Source organism: Jaculus jaculus, chromosome 10, assembly GCF_020740685.1.
Source record: "Jaculus jaculus isolate mJacJac1 chromosome 10, mJacJac1.mat.Y.cur, whole genome shotgun sequence".
Taxonomy (NCBI): Eukaryota; Metazoa; Chordata; class Mammalia; order Rodentia; family Dipodidae; genus Jaculus; species Jaculus jaculus.
Window position 1 is genome coordinate 2,923,005 of NC_059111.1, and position 17,357 is coordinate 2,940,361.

Sequence of the window (17,357 nt, forward strand, 5' to 3'; positions counted from 1 at the left end):
GACATAGGAAGATTGCTGTGAATTTGAAGCCAGCCTGGGCTACAGAGTGAGTTCCCAGTCAGTCTGAACTAGAGTGAGACTCTTCTTCAGCAAAGGAAATATATATATCAAGGAAAAGACAGAGACAATAGCCAAAGATGGAGACAGGCCAAACATCCCAACACACAGAATCTGGTCCATATGTATATGCTCAAAATTATGAGACAGTATGTTTATAAGCCTACTTGTCACAGGGGTTAAGATGTGAAAAACATCCACATTGTATAATTGTAAATCTATTATATTTTCTACAGTAAGTAAAAATCAAAAACAAAAATGAAATGCCTTATAATAGGCTAATTAAGAATTTCAATCATGTAAATATAAAATAAAAGGTCTCAAGTGTGTTACATTATCAAAAAGTTGTGCCTTTTTAGTCATGGTTGCCTTCTGGGAACCTGGAATCATGATTAGTAAGTACTTATGAAATAATTTCAGAATGTATACATGCAAAAATAAATCATGTTACATAGCAAAAATTCCAAACCTCTATATAGAAATAGAAAACCTTATGCATTTGAATCCTTTTTAGGTGACATTAGCTGTGCCATCAGTGTGCGATGAGAATGGGACTGACTTGGTTTTGGTTCTGGCATGAAGCCCCCCTCTCCTCAATCCCAGTAATTGGACCATTTACTAAGCTTTCATTTATCATCATTCCAAGTGTTTTTTGTGCCTGCATTTACATGTGTTTTAATTAATCGCATTGCCGGGAGTACTTTACTATAGCAATGCCAAGAGAATACAATATTTCCTGTCTCTGGGTCCTTGTTAAGGCTTAGCTAAGAACCTCTAAAACTGGTATTGGGAATACAGATGATGAAACAAGATGATACAAGATTACTAATCCAAGACTTGTTCAGAGCAAGGAGGCAGCAAGGGACCAGAAGGAGAGGATGACTGTTTGGTACAATCAACGAATACTTCCTTTTTTTTTTTTTTTTTTGTGGTAATGTCTTGCTCTAATCCAGGCTGACCTGGAATTCACTATGTAAATCTTGGGATGGCCTTGAACTCACTGCTTCCTCTGCCTCCCAAGTGCTGGGATTAAAGGCATGCACCACCACACCCAGCCCAATTTTTCCTTTGTGGCAGCTCTATTGTGATACCAGTGATGTGTAAAATGGTATAGAGTTTTAAAGTACACAACTTGATATTTAGATGCATGTATAATTTATGAACTAGTCACCACATTCTAACTAGAGAATCTGTCATCTAAAAACATATATATATATATTTTAATTTTTATTTTTATTTTCAAGGATAGAGAGAAAGAGAATGGGCACACTAGGGCCTCCAACCACTACAAACAGACTCCATATGCATGTGCCACTTTGTGCATCTGGCTTTAAGTGGGTACTGGGGAATTAAACCTGGGTAGTTAGGCTTTGCAGATATGTGCCTTAACTACTAAGCCATCTCTCTAGCCTATGAATCTGTTATCTCTTGAGTTACTATTTCTTTGTATTGAGAAAAATAAATTTAATTTAATCAAATTCTCCTAGCAATTTTGAATATACAATGCAATGGTTTTCACTGTTTTAATATTTCTTGAACCAACTTCTTCTTTGTATCAAACATAGCACCTTGTTGTCATGGCATGGATATATAGTACAGAACACAGCTAAGACATGGATCTTATTTATACCTTGACAGGGTAATATGCAATAGATAAATAAACTACTGTACACAATGTGTCAAGTTACGGGCACACAATTTAAAATATAAAGGATGCTTGGGGAGTGGAGACTGAAAGGGACGTGCTTCAGTTTGACTATTCAAGAACAACATCCTGGGGCTGGAGGGATGGCTTAGCGGTTAAGGCGTTTGCCTGCAAAGCCAAGGGACCAAAGTTCTATTCCACAGGACCCACATTAGGCAGATGCACAAGGTGGTGCATGCGTCTGGAGTACATCTGCAGTGGCTGGAGACCCTGGTGTGCCCGTTCTCTCTCTCTCTCTCTTTCTGTCAAATAAATAAAGACATCCTGGGCTGGAGAGATTGCTCAGTGGTTAAGGTGCTTGCCTTTCAAGCCTAACAAGCTGACCTGAGTTTGATTCTCCAGTGCCCACATGAAGTCAGATGCACAAAGGGACACATGTACCTGGAGTTTGTTAGCAGTGGCTAGAGGCCTTGGTGTACCTAGTCTCTCTCTCTCTCTCTCCCCTTGCAAGTAAATAAAATATTAATAAAAAAGAAAGACTTCCCTGTGCATGTGACATTTGGGGTGTGCTTGAAACAAATGAGAGGCCAAGAGTGCCACCAGCATTTCTGTGACCACAGGGACATAATGGTGAGCATATATAACCAGTGTGACCTCTCTAAAAGCACCAGGGAGGGGCTGTAGTCTGCGCTGCCTCAAACTCAGAAAACAGGGAGAAATGCCATTGTCCAGATCACCCACAAGCTCCCCTTGAGCATGACAATCCAGGGAATATCTTCAAGTGGATCTGGTAGTTTGTTTTTACTAGGAGATGCATGTTCTGGCCTAGTTTCAAAGAATAGCTGTACAGGGTCAGGCAGAGTGACACAGATTTCGAGGAAAGGCGATGATGAGCTAGTCTTCAAGCACATTTTGGAACTAATAAATCCTTAGATTTAGGACACTTCATGAAAGTTTGCTCATGGTATGTATGTTGCATATTAGGACCTCAGACTCCCAAGTGGAGGGTTTAGGCAAAACACTCAGGAGTTTGGGTATAGTCAGGTTTGCTCATGTCAGCCAGGGACTCGGCAGTATCTAAGTTTGGAATGTATGCCACCAAAAGCAAATGCCAAGTAAGTGACTATTAAAGAAAGGGGTCCAAGGATGGAGCCCAGAGTGCCATCATGTAAGGTAACCAGATAAAATAGTTATACTTGATTTTCACATGTGCGGTGAATACTTATATGTAAAATCATGCCCCAAATATGACATAGACACACTCATATAAAAACACTTGGTATCTGAGCTGGAAAGACGATGGCTTAACAGCTAAGATGCTTGTGTGTGATGCTTAAGGACCTTGATTCAATTCCCCAGTACCCACATAAAGCCAGATGCACAAGGTGGCATATGTGTCTGGAGTTCATTTATAGTGGCTAGAGGCCCTGGTGCACCTATTTTTCTCAATCTGCCCCCCTCCTTTGCTTCCTCCCTCTCTTTCTTTTTTAAATATATAAGTTAATTAAAATAAAATCTGAAACCCAAATTTCATTTATGGTCACTCTACCCTGAACACACCAATCTCATCTGAAATTTAAATTTAACTAGGCTCTTTGAGTTTTAATTTGATAAATGTGGTATTCCTACTCCAGTAGAGGCCAGTCAGCAGAGAGGCTCAGAAACCAAACCAAAGAGGAGCTGTGTCTCCATGCCAATGGTCTTTCCAGGGCAGCCATTCTGCCAAACACACACTCTGGAAAACATGCCAGATGTCAGCATCGGACAAAGAGAATGGATGAACACCCACTGACGTTAATTCAACCCAAAGAGCATCACTTTTGTCATCCTTACATGCAAAGGTTCCAAGTTAGCTTTCCTGACAAGATAGATGTTTGGGAGTGAACAAGCCAGAGGCCTACCATATTGAAACAGTTCAGACTCCCTGGGGAGGGTTCAGACTCAGGCAGCTTGTTTACTTCCGTTCTAGAACCTGTATTCTGTGCTTTCAGTTTTCAGCTCACAATTGAAGAGTGCATAAAACAGATGAATTTTGAACTGAGTCAAATGAGAGCAAATGGAAACGCCACATCCAATAAGAACAGTGCAGCAGTGGACGCTGAGATAGTGTTGAGACCGCTCATGGACTTCCTGGACAAAACGTAAGTTCTCGACCCACAATATCTTCCTTTTTGCCTGGCGTGCCTGCATCTGACCGATAACTCTTGAAGAAAAGAACTGGTTTTCTCTATGTAAGGCATCTTAGAAAGGACTTCCAGGAGCCAGGGAGATGGCATAATGGGGCAAACACTTGCCGAGCAATCATGAGGACCTGAATTTAATTCCCAACACCCATGCAAAAGCTGGGCATAGGGGCTGGAGGGATTGCTTAGTGGTTAGGACGCTTGCCTGCAAAGCCAAAGGACCTAGGTTCAATTCCCCAAGACCCACGTAAGCTAGATGAAAAAGATGGCAGATTCATCTGGAGTTTGCAGTGGCTGGCTACCCTGGCACACCCATTCTTTCTCTCTCTCTTCTCTCTCCCTCTGTCTCACTCTGTCTCTCTCAAATAAGTAAATAAAAATAAAATATTCTTTTATTTAAAAAATGCTGGACATAGTGATACATGCCTGTAATCCTGACAAGGAGGATCCCCAGGGTTCACTGGTGGAGAGCAACTGAGGAAGACACCTGACATCAACCTCTGATCTCCATATATGTACACACACGAGTGCCCATGCACACAGTGTGTACATACATACAACTGCAAAACACACACACACACACATACTTCTATGGACACAAATAAATCCATTAAAAAGCAACCCACTTTTAATTCACTGCTATCTGTACAGGAAAAGAAACAAGTGGGGTGGAAACTGTCTGGAGTAGAGATTTAGAATTTCACCCTGCTCAGATAGTGTATTTTGCATCCTTCTGGACACAGAGATGGAATACCTGATTTCATGTCAGAAACTGCTGAAAAAGAAAATAGCACACACAGGGTTAGATTGAATTCAGCTGGGAGGCATGCAGACCGCTGCCTCACGGCTTCCGTCACTGTCCCCAAGTGCTCGTCTGTGTCGATCACTGGAGCATGATGAAAAAGAAAGTCCAATTTCCTGGTGCCTTTGTGATCCCAGGCTAGTGACAGGATGGGGGTGGGAATGAATGCCTTACTAACCACCTAAGACGGTGCTGTTAACCACAGAGGCTGGCTGGATATTCTATTTGTTTTCAGTATTTCTTTCCTGTGTCTACTCTCAAATGTTCTAATTTAGTAAGTTAGGGATAGGGTCAAGGCACCCATATTTCAAAATATTTTCACAACTAAGAGCTATCTATTTAAAGCAACAAGATACGTGATTTTTTTTTATAAACAGTGATATAGGTTGAACAGCCTTAAGTCAAAACTCAGAAATTTGAGTGCTAACATGGCTCTCAAAAAGTTCCAGGTGTTCTGGACTGGAGCCCTAGCTCTTCTGTGGATCTGTTTATGGTATGCTTGTGAGCATATGTGTGCTTGCGTGCGTGTGGGGGCACAGGTGTGCCCATGCATGGAGAGAAGCAGGGTCAACACTGGGCGTCTTCCTCAGTCACTCTCCGGCTTCTTTGTTCACGCTGGGTCCCTCCCTGAGCCTGGAGTGTACCCGTCCAGCTGGACAGACTACACGGCCAGTATGCCCCAGCCATCCTTCTGTCTCCACTCCCCAGCGGTGGGACGACAGGCACTCACCCACCGTCATAGCTGGTGTTTTACTTGGGAACTGGGCATCTGAACTCAAGTCCTCATGCTTGCATGGCAAGTACTTTCCCCACCGAGCCAGCTCCTTGGTCCTGAGGATATAAGCCCATGGTGAAGTGCTGGCCTCGTGTATGTGAGCACCTGGGTTTGATCTTCAGCACTGAAACAAGAAGAGTTTCACATCAGGAAACCTTTCAGGTTTGGGACGTTTTTGACTCATCAGTGCTAACTTGCTAAGGACTTTGAACACATTCTCAAATCCAGAAAAGTCCAAAGCCAGAGATATTTTTTCCCCGGCACTGAGGGTGGAGGAAGAAGGCATATACTTTTGAATCCCTGTGGAAGGACTGGCATCATATTAGGTTATACAGGTGTTATTCATTGTGGCTGTAGAAAATTAAAAACAAATGGATAAAAATAAAAAAAAAAAGAGAGAGAGAGAGAGAAGCTGGGTGTGGTGGTGCACACCTTTAATCCCAGCACTCAGGAGGCAGAGGTAGGAGGATCACTGTGAGTTTGAGGCCACCCTGAGACTACATAGTGAGTTCCAGGTCAGCCTGGACCAGAGTGAGACCCTACCTCAAAAAACAAACAAAAACAGAGAGAGAGAGAGAGAGAGAGAGAGAGAGAGAGAGAGAGAGAGAGAAAATGCCTTCCTTAAAGAAAAAGCCAGCCAAAAACTGGTAGGAAGAGCTTCTCCTGCTTCATGGTGTCTTTGTTCTATGTTAATTCTGTTTCCCCTTGGCTATAATCTTACAGCAGATATAAGACTAAGGTTCTTGTCAGCTTAGTTTCAGTGTTTGGTAGAAAAGCTAAGTTAACCTTTGTTCTCTGTTGGAACTATCTAGAGGGTAGATGAATGGATAGAAGACTAACAAGAGGTAGATAGACTAATGAGTGTATAAGAAAGAAGAAAGCAAAAGACCACTCTGCAGTTAGAAGTGCTTGGTTACAAACCTGCCAACCTGAATTCGATACTTCTCAGTGCCCACGTAAAGCCAGATGCACGGTGGAGCGTGTGTGTAATCCCAGCACACCTGGCAGTGGGAGGTGCCAGGAGAACCTGGGAGTTCACAAACAACAGTAGCAATGAGAGAGACAGGGAGACAGGGAGAGAGGGAGAGCAAGACCTTGTCTCAAAAGAAGGTGGAAAAGAAGGAGAAACACCCTAAGATTTCCCTCTGACTTCACATGCATGCTGTGATACGTGCAGCCACATACATACACACATACACACAGACACACGCACACATATTCATGCAAATAAATACAGAAAAGAAAGAAGAGGGGGGAAGAAAAGATGAAAAAAGAAAAGGACTTTTCTTCGTGCCTGTACTATCTTAATACACGCTTTTGTCACATATCCCCTAAACATACCCTTGAAACTTTCATTTGTTTACATAACTCTTCTTGAACAATTCAGAGCTGAGTCCCCACAAATGACCCATTCCCTTGTCAATGGAATGGTGATGGACAAGGCTGAGCCATCCTGATTCTCAGTCCTCCAGTCGGAATGCCTTTCCATTTGAGAACTCCAAACAGTAGTTTGGCGACTTCGTTTTTCATTAGTAAAACCATTTTTCTTGTCTGTAACCAGAGGTTGTAGCACATATAGAAAGTTTAAGTGATTCCAGTGCTGCCTAGGTGATTTCAATCTAATTTACTACCCGTGACACTAAGGACTGGATCAAGTGGCTGACTTGTCATTCCTAATGCATTTACTTTATGTTCTGAATATTCTATTTTGATTATAAGTTATACCCTCATATATAGCATCCCTTGTAAGTCTTAGTAAAATGAGATGCTAAAACAAAACCAGGAAATAGTGTTGATTCTTGAGTGAAATGTGGACACCTTTGACATGCTGTTTCACTGCTCAGTGCCCAGTCGAGACAAGACAGATACAAGTGAGGATACTGTGGGGAGGGACCCTTACACACTGCTGGGATGCAGACTGCCCAGCCACTGTGGCAATCAGCATGGAGGTTCTTCAAGAAACCAAAGAGAGATCTGCTCTGTGACATAACACGCCCCTCCTGGGTGCATACCCAGAGGAGCCTTACGTCCACACACCGCAGGGTCAGCTGCACAGAAGCCAAGCTGAGCCATCATCCTGGGTATGCATCAGCAGAAGAATGGATAAAGGAAATGTGTCACATACATACACAGTGGAATTTTGTTCACCCGTGCACATAAGGAAATTGAGTTATCAGCAGGAAAAGAGATTCAACAGACATCATCATATAAGAAAATAAGTCAGGCTCAGAAAGACAAATATGATATTGCCTCTCATTTGTACATGTGTGTATCCTAGATTTTACATAGACACATAATGCTCACCTACATATGTGTACACACACACACACACAAACCCCCACCTGACATGAAAAGATGGAGGAAGTGAACTTCTAGGAAGGAGAGGATGGAGAAAAGAGAGGCTATTGGTGGGGTGAATATTATCAAAATACATGATCTACTTGAAAGAGATGTCTTCATGAAACAGGCTCTGGATACAGTGAAGAAAACGTCTACTAATAATAAATGAGTATATTTCCTTGGTGTTGCCATAGAACATGAGTAAGGAAGATGCAAGTCAGATGACATAGGGGCTTTGCCTTTATGGCGCCCGTCTGCCCTCTGCTCTTGCTTGATGGATGGAAAGTAATTGTTCTGTCCTCTTTGTCTCAACCCTCTTGCCACACCCTGGACAACTGACCTCGGGTATTTCTACTGGATCATAAATATGAAGAGAGATAGATCCTTTGTGTTTAAATATATCTTAATGTATTCCTTCTAAAGCAGGCCAATTAGACAGTAATTAAAGGAAATAAATTCACTGATTTTATTTTCCATCAAGTATAGTGGACCGTCTAATGTATAATATAATTAAGTATTTTATATGTGAGTTTTTCAATAAATGAAATTTATCATTTGAAAATGACAAGGGCCTATTTAAGAATTTGAATCTCTAATTTCTTTTTAAAACATTTTTATTTAGTGGCAAGGAGAGAGAATATTGACATGCTGGGGCTTCTTGTTGCTGCAAATAGACTCCAGACACCATCTGGCCCACTTGTGCCTCTGGCTTTACATGGGTACTGGGGAATTGAACTGGGACTAGCAGACAAGCAAACAGGTGCTTTAGCCGCCAAGTCATCTCCCCAACCCTATGCCGCTAACTTTAGGTCAATCAAGTAACCAAATACTTTGATGAGAGTTACAATGAATATATATCTATTGTTTCAGATTAAGTCTCTCAGCCAAAATCTGTGAGAAGACAGTCCTGAAGCGAGTTTTGAAAGAACTATGGAAACTGGTTCTCAACAAAATCGAAAAACAGATCGTTCTTCCTCCTCTCACAGATCAAACAGTAAGTGTTTGCAACGTAGCTGTGCCATCCACATCCCGTCAGATTCTCCTTGGTTTAAATGAGTGGTTTTGATGCAGATGGAATATTAATTAAATCCATTTTGAGACAAATGTATTTGATATATAAGTTCTTAACAATGACTAATCAAATTACATTGTCTTATCCACATCAATTTAAAGTAGGGCCAAAGCAGTCAAATTTCACATTTGCTTATCATTCAAACTTTCATCTTTTCAAAACGGATCTGACTTCAGTTTGATAGGCAGTCTCGACACAAACACTTTTTCACTTAATTTTTCTGTAAATCTACAGATAAATAGGTCTAGGTTTAAATATAGTCATTGTGTTTGTTTCTTAAAAGTTCTGGCCTAAGAAGGTAGCTGTGTTCCTGTGATGGGGATTTTTCATCCTTCATCTCTGGTTTCATCTGCTGCTTCCTTGCTTGGAGGTTAATAGAGGAGACAGCTTTCAGTGGAGTTGAAGAAGGTGATTGTATCATGCACAGTAAAATAAAAGAGAACCAGAAAGACCAATTGGCCACAAAGTGGGGCAATGGTCCAGTGGCTACACAGGGCTGGATTTTGTTCTTGCATGCCAAACCAAGCACAAAAGAAAATCCTAGCCAGCGCTAATCAAGGAGTAATTGACTTTTTCTGTGACTGGGAGAGATAAATTGATGTGAATAATGAGTAATTATAAAGTAAAACAAACTACATATTGACACTATTAATCATACGCACAGTCCATGTTTATCTAATGAAATTTTATATGCAGAATGTGTTTTCTTATAAAGTGTACCAAGATGCAAAGATGAATATGTTCTATTGATTTATTGCAAGTGAATGATAAAATATAAATTAGTTTGAGTTTTGCTTAATGCCTTGAGGGTATGGTTTAATCATTTATAGCCTAAGTCTCTGGGTGGCCAAATCACACATAAATATACAAACACACACAAATCTTATTTTGCTACACTATGTAATACATCTTCCTAACACCAGAATACTAGCTAGTGTCCATGTAATTGATCAGGAGGGGGATGAACCAATATTATCTGGAAGTTGGATTGCTGTATATATAAATTTCATAATCAGAAGCTTGGGAATATTAGGGAAGTGTAACATCAGCAGAAACACTAGGGGCTCTCACTTTGGCTATGGCACAGAGTGTTTCAAAGAGAAACAAATACAGAAGTTCCTGCATACAGCCCCCCAGAAAACTGCACTTCAAAGGGCTCTCATGAGTGGCAGAGGAACTGCTGTGCTTCCATTTCCATTTGCTTTGCCTCAGCCCACATTGTACTCTGCTGCTTACGTCACATGTGTTTGTTTCATCTCTTTTTTGTTTTGTTTTGTTTTGTTTTGTTTTGGGCAGAGTCTCACTGCAGTCTAGGCCTTCTGAGTGGCTCACTGAGCTCCCTGCCAGTTGCCTATGTGAGCACTCTTTATCTTTTAATTTTTTTTTGTTTGGTTTTTTCAAGGTAGGGTTTCACTCTAGTCCAGGCTGACCTGGAATTCATTCTGCATTCTCAGGGTGACCTCGAACACATGGCAATCCTCCTACCTCTGCCTCCCGAGTGCTGGGATTAAAGATGTATATCACCACGCCTGGCTATCTTTTAAATTTTTATTAGGAAGTTTAATGTATGAACGAACATATTGCCAATTGGTCATATTCCCATCAAGTTATCCAGTTATGTACTCTTTCCTCCACCCCCTAACATGTGATCTTTTAAAGTAGCAGTTATTATTTTTAAAAGTTCTTTGGTAAAACTTCACATGGGCTCTGATTACCATATCCACTGTTACCCCATGAGCTCCACAATTGGACAATATGGGCTTTTTCAGATATGTATAAAAGACACTGCATCAGAAACACTGTGTGTAAGGTCCTTCCTAAGAAAACATTCCCCCAGTGCTGAAGTCTCTAAGTATGGAGCTTTATCATTCAGTCATTTGTTCATGGACTAAATGCTAGTTAAGCTTTTTATGTGTGCCAGGTGCTTGACTCAGGAGAAAAATTAGCCATATTGTTTTCTGTTGTTTCTTAATAACTATGTACTCCACAACAGAAACAGAGCTACACACAGGCAATTCAGAGTCGCCACTTTCCCTCCCTAGGAAAGCATTCCAAGTGACTCGTGAATTTGGCCAAACTTAATATTCACCCAGTCACATATCCAAGCAGACCTGCCTCCCTTATTTCATTCTTAGAAGTGTTTTGGATTGATTGCTTTAGCGTTTTCCGAATTCATTTCTCCAGGGCTCTGCTATTCTAGAGCAAGCCTCCCACTGAGGGAGTGGTTAAGTCACTGACAATCTTGGACCCCATTTCAGAAAGACCATCTCTACCTGCTTTAGCCTTATGTCTTAAAAGATCACATAGATTTATTCTTTATTCTGGGTGGCCTGAAGTGTTGCCTCTGATAAACAGAAATTCAAGTTTGGAGCGTGTGCCTCACTGAGCCACTTCCCTAGCTACAGCCCGTCAAGAACCCAGCTTCACACTCTGGGAAGCGCACGACCCTGAGGTAGGCTGTTGTACACCCAGCTCACCAGGCCATCTTTGCCCTTGACAATTAAGGGTTTCTGACATAAAAACCAAAACACCATACAGGAAATAAAGAAAAGTCTCTACTGGTTACTTCTTTACTATGACAAATACTGAAGATCTTAAAACTGAACCTTTTTTTTTTTCTTTTTCTCTTTATATTTCTAGGGACCTCAGATGATCTTCATTGCAGCAAAAGATCTAGGACAATTCTCTAAACTGAAGGTAATAACAGAGCTGATTGCCAGTGAAAAGTCATTATCTAATTGCATCTCTGTAGAAGCCCATCCTCACCAAGGAGGGTACTGTGCATGGCACGGTAAAGGACATCCGTGTCTGTGATCTCACAATCTGCCCCCAGAATTGCTTTGTATTACAGCCTTCAACACAATTGCTTTTGGAGCAAATCAGAAAACACATTTTCATTCGTACATCAAATTTGATTTGCTTGAACAGAGGCAAAGTGGAAACTGTAGAATCCAGTGAAGCCTAGAAAAGACAGGAAGTCAAGAAACATGATAAAGGAAAAGAAAATGCATCAAAAAGGACCTTGGACTAACAGGCATGCTGAACTCCACTAAAAGTGAGAAATTGACTACAAAAATAATCTCACCCTTGATTATCACTAGGCCTTCCCAAAACTTAGCTCTAGGACAGAAACTTGGCTGCTTAAAATACCTGTTGTATTAGTTATATCTCTGCCCACTAGAATATAGTTAAGGGATGGATTGTAGACAGAGAAGGCCTTGGTTCCATTTTTTTTTTCAAACTGTGTTTCATGGGCTAAAGCAGTTAACTTTTATATTTTTTAATATGATATTTGTAAAATGCAGGAAACTTTAACACTTGATTCATAGGATGTTTATGAGAACAAATAATAAAATGCATGGTACTGCCAAGAGCACGGCACCCCTCACTCACAGAAGGAACTGGATTCATTTGCCTCCCACTGGTAACATGCTGATAAATGCCTCCCCGGGTATTGCTATATATCACCAACACAGAGGGAGAGAATCAGCTTGCAGAATTGTTTACTGGGGTAAAATATGCACCTTATAATTTAGCATCCTATCTTAACATCTTCTCTTTCCTCAAGGGAGAAAAAAATCCTTAAAATAATCCATCAAGAAGACACAGCCTGCACCTTAAATTGTTTTCCATAGGTGTTCAGTGCTGTGGAGAATTAAGAGGGAAAATAGAAAGTAGGTCTAACTACTAAGCCATTGTTTTGGATCATGGGTTTCTATTCCTTTATCATTTTTATTACCACTCTGAGATCTCAGGACCCTAGCTTGAAAAATGGATTAATACAGCACTGAGGCTCTTATATAAAACCATAAAGGTGAAACAGCATAGGTCTGGTTACAAAAGAAATCACCCTGTGATGGGTGTGTTTTAATGAAACTCACTCCCTCACCTAGCCTTCAGCTTTCTGAGTTAACTGTTATATGGTCTATAACTGCTTCTGCTTCTAGTGATAGAAAGCCCAGCTAGCATAGAAAGGGGGGAATTGATTGTTGCCTGAAGTTCTGTAGTCTAAAGCTAACTTGGGTTCCTCTATTTGATTGATGAGGATTCAAGCAATGCTGCAAAGCCAGGTGACTCCTCCCTCTCCCCTCTGTTCCTGGTTGTATGTGTCACCTCAACAAACCTTCCACTGGGTCTGACTGCAAATTTATACAAAAACTCAAAAACAAATGAAAAGTATCCATCTCACTGTCAAGAATCCCAACAGTAGACTGATGAGTCACTGTCTCTAAGGGCATGTTTCACCACTTCTAAGCCAATCACCATAGCAGGAGAAATAAGATGGGCCAACTGTATTAACCCTCACACCCAACCCTGAGCTGGGAGACATTGTACAAACCACATGAGCTTAGAATGAAAAACAGACTAGCTTCCCAGGGAAGTCATGTGCCCTCTGTGTACGAGTGCCTAGAAATTTTAACATTTCAGTGTCCTTTTAGCTCCCCCCTCCCAATGTTTTGCATTTGAGAGACTACTCCTAATTGCTAAAGGAAAGCAATGAATGAGATCTTCTGTTTCATCAACACTGAGACATTGGGCTGAAAATGGACTCATATGACCTCTTGGTCATACTCTATTATCAGCCCTTGAATTTTTCAATTTTTAAATTGCAAATCTATTTAATTATTATCTGAATTGCAGATCTATAAATCCTATACAGTCTCGTGCAAAATATTGAAACTGTAGCTCACACAAAGTACTTCAAATTATTCCTGTTTTACTAGAATATCACTCACTTGAAAAAAGCTTACAGTCACATACATATTTTTATATATTAGCTTGAAAGTAGATATGATCACCTGGAAATACACTATTGGAAATAATTTTACTGATGGATAATTTAAAAGCTGCAGTGTGTGTGTGTGTGTGTGTGTGTGTGTAAACATTACTGCATAATCACCTTGCTTAAAAGGACCTAAGATTACAAAAAAATAGAACAGGAAAAATAACCAGTTTTTTTTTGTATTAGCTCCACAATTGTTCACTTGTTCTTAATGTTCATTATTTTAATTCAATCTGTATCATTTAGAATGGAGTCAATGAGAAAGTGTTTAACAGTGCAACATCTGCTACATTATTTCAGAATATATTATGTGAGACTCACATGCTATTTAATTGGATTTGATTTATTTGACATAACATAATATTAAATTAGCATAAATCTTTGTGGACTATTGACACAATATCAGAATATATTTGTGGAATATACCAGAGTGTATTATGAGTTTACTGTAATCCTTAATCCTTTTACTAGGGGACTGACTCACTGCTGATCTGAATGAGCTAGTGCTAAATCCCAGAAAGTTTATTTCTAGTGACAATTACATTTTTATAGCACCTTTATATTATTTCACATCTACTTTTTAAATATTGATACAAAAACAGAGATTTATTTAATATAAAACCTCTGTATTTACTTGTCCTAAAGCTTTTCTCCTTATAATTTACCAAACATTATTCCTTATTCTTTAAGTCTCAATAAACAGTTAATATTACTGTTTGAAAAATATTAAGTCACTTATGTTTAACTTCTAACTCCTATGCTAAAGAAATACTTATCAAGGATACTTATAGCATCACTCCATGCTTATAACCATATTCAAAGACAGTGGCTCCATTCATATATATACTGAACCCATGAGTATTCCAAAGGAACCACAATGTTAGTACCAACAGTATGTAGAGGATCTAGCAGGTTCATGCTCAGACCCTGGGAATCTGAAGAAGTGAGGCATTCATAGAGATTATCCTCGGGGAATCATGGTGTAGCAATCTCCTTCTCATTGCTGGACAAGGCACCTGACCGTGGCACCTTATGGAAAGAAAGGGCTTATTTTGGCTTGTGGTTTTGAGGGAAAGTTCCATGTGGTGAGGAAAGCATGGTGAGACCAGGAAGCTGGCTTGCATCATCGCACATCAACAACAGGGAGGAACCAGCCAGAGTGAGAGCTAGCACTGCCCGGGGCTGAACTAGAAGACTCCATGACCCTGCCCTCGTGATGCACCTCCGTCGAGGCCCTGCCTCCCGAAGGGTCCGCAGGCTGGGTTGAGCATGAGGCTTAATCAGGAGCACACGGGTCCACGGGAGACGTTCCGCACTTAGTCGGGAGCGCACGGGTCCACGGGAGACGTTCCGCACTTAGTCGGGAGCGCACGGGTCTATGGAGACGTTCCACACTTCAGCCGCCACCAAGCATGGCTTTTGTGGAGCAGTAGGGTAAGAAAAGGAACAGTATATCCCTCCCCTTCTCAGTGCTGGGACAAAATCCTAGCCAGATGTAGTTTAGTGAAGGAAGGGTTTATTTCAGTTTACAGTGCCAGGTTAGTCTGTGTTAGCCTATGGCAGAAGCTTGAAGCAGCTGGGCTCCCTCAGTCCACAGGGAGAAAGCAGAGAGAGATGGACGTTGGTCTCCCCTTGTTTCACAGTCCAGGAGCCCAGCCCATCCGATGGTGCTGCCCACAGTCAGGTTGGCTCCTCCCACCTCTATTAATCTAATCTAATCTAGAAAATCCCTCACAGACATGACTGTGATTTATTTCCATGGTAATTATAAATCCTGTCATGTTGACAACCAGAGCTGACCCACCACAGGAAGAACAGAACCAGCCAGAGAAAAGAGCTGGCCCGAGCAGGGAACAGCCCCTGGCAAGGAGCTGGAGTCCCCTGTGGACTCCGTGTCAAGCCCTGTGCCTACCTAAAGCTGTGCTTTCCTGAGGAAGTTGAGTCTTCACTCTAGTGAAGGGCTCGGGACTCATTCATCAAACCTCGCCTTCTCAGAGCTGTGTCTACACCACACGTGGGACTTGTCCTCTGGCTCACACAGAAGCACAAATATAGGTTGGAATTTAAGCTTCAGGATAAACATTTTATTGTTGTTGAACAGTATCTCTCAATCACCCAGGACAGTAATAGCACGTAGTAAGTGTGCGCTGAGTGTCGTTGAACAGAGTAGCAGAGCCCCGGGAGGTCACACCCACGTGTGCCATCAGGAATCTACACACTCTTCTCATTGACAAGTTTTATTTGTCAGATCTCTTCAGATTAAGAAATTTTTCTCTTAAATACAGTTATGTTTTCTCTCCCTACTATCATTTACCTAAATGATCTTTGAACAATGGCTCAAGAGAATCATGGTGAACAGAGAAATCCATTGTAAAACCATACAATTGATTCAAAGTAGCCCTAAACTATTAACTGGGCTATTTAAAAAGAAGGTTGAAAATCTCAGGCTGGAGATGGCTTAGAAGTTAAGGCACTTTCCTGAAAAGCCTATGGACCTGGGTTCAACTGCCCAGAACCCACATAAGCCAGATGCACATGGTGGCACATGAATCTGGAGTTCATTTGCAGTTGTTAAAGGCCCTCTCCCTCACTCCCTCTCTTTGAAATAAATAAAAAACATATTTTTTAAAAAGATTGAAAATCTCTGCAAATAAATGCACTTCACTCTCTGAGGATCTTGTCAGTGATGAGCAAGCAACGAGGAACTCTGAAAGAGAAAACCTAATGGGGACATTATACTTAGAGATTGGGTCAGTGATCACTGGGAGAAGCTGAAATTGACTCCTGTTTGACATTCCTCATTGAGACAACACACAACAAAAATATGCAGAAGGTGAAAAGGCTTTGGAAAACTTGTTTCACATTTGCCTTCCCCCGCCCCCACTAACATTAACTTGCACAGAAGACAGATCCACATCTCTGTAAGAGTTCTGTTTTTTTTTTTTTAATTTTTTTTTGTTCATTTTTTATTTATTTGAGAGCGACAGACATAGAGAGAAAGACAGATGGAGGAAGAGAGAATGGGCGCGCCAGGGCCTCCAGCTACTGCAAACGAACTCCAGACACGTGCGCCCCCTTGTGCATCTGGTAACGTGGGACCTGGGGAACCGAGCCTCGAACCAGGGTCCTTAGGCTTTACAGGCAAGCGCTTAACCGCTAAGCCATCTCTCCAGCCCAAGAGTTCTGTTTTTAACTAGACAGCATTGTTTATTTTCTTTTAATGGGTATGTATGTATCAAATACATGACATAATACTGTTTTAATTAAGTCAGTACAAAGAAAGCATTTTAAGTAGTTAGCTTTTGTGAGTTTTATAGAGTTTGTTTGACCAAAGCTAAATAGATGAAGCAATTACCTTATAAGGTATTTTAAATAGAAACTCTTAGCTTATCTGGGTTGTACAGAGTTTGTTTGATCACAGTTAGATAGATGAAATGACTGCTTTCTAAGGTATTTATAAAGGTATTTTAAACAGAAAGTGCTAGTCTGTGTGAGTTGTACAGAATTGGTTTGACCAGTTACATAGATGAAGTGATCTCTCATAAGCAGTTGTTAATTTGCTTTCCAGGAACACATGGTCCGAGAAGCCACCAAGGGTCTATCATCAAGACAGTGCGCAGTAATGGAGGTGGTCCTGGCTACCATCAAGGTGAGGTTGCAGTGACCCCGATAAGCATCCAGAGAGCCCCATTCCCCCTCC

At 41.0% G+C, this 17,357-nt stretch overlaps 1 protein-coding gene across 2 annotated transcripts in view; it reads left to right on the forward strand.

Moving 5' to 3' along the window:
- Unc13c (unc-13 homolog C) overlaps positions 1 to 17,357 on the forward strand; it is a 583,772-nt gene that overhangs the window by 511,267 nt on the left and 55,148 nt on the right. For both annotated transcript variants that reach the window (XM_045160688.1, XM_045160689.1), the window contains 4 exons: positions 3,694 to 3,843; positions 8,673 to 8,796; positions 11,515 to 11,571; positions 17,226 to 17,306. In XM_045160688.1, the coding sequence (XP_045016623.1) occupies positions 3,694 to 3,843; positions 8,673 to 8,796; positions 11,515 to 11,571; positions 17,226 to 17,306 (412 nt within the window). The remainder of the gene's footprint in view (positions 1 to 3,693; positions 3,844 to 8,672; positions 8,797 to 11,514; positions 11,572 to 17,225; positions 17,307 to 17,357) is intronic.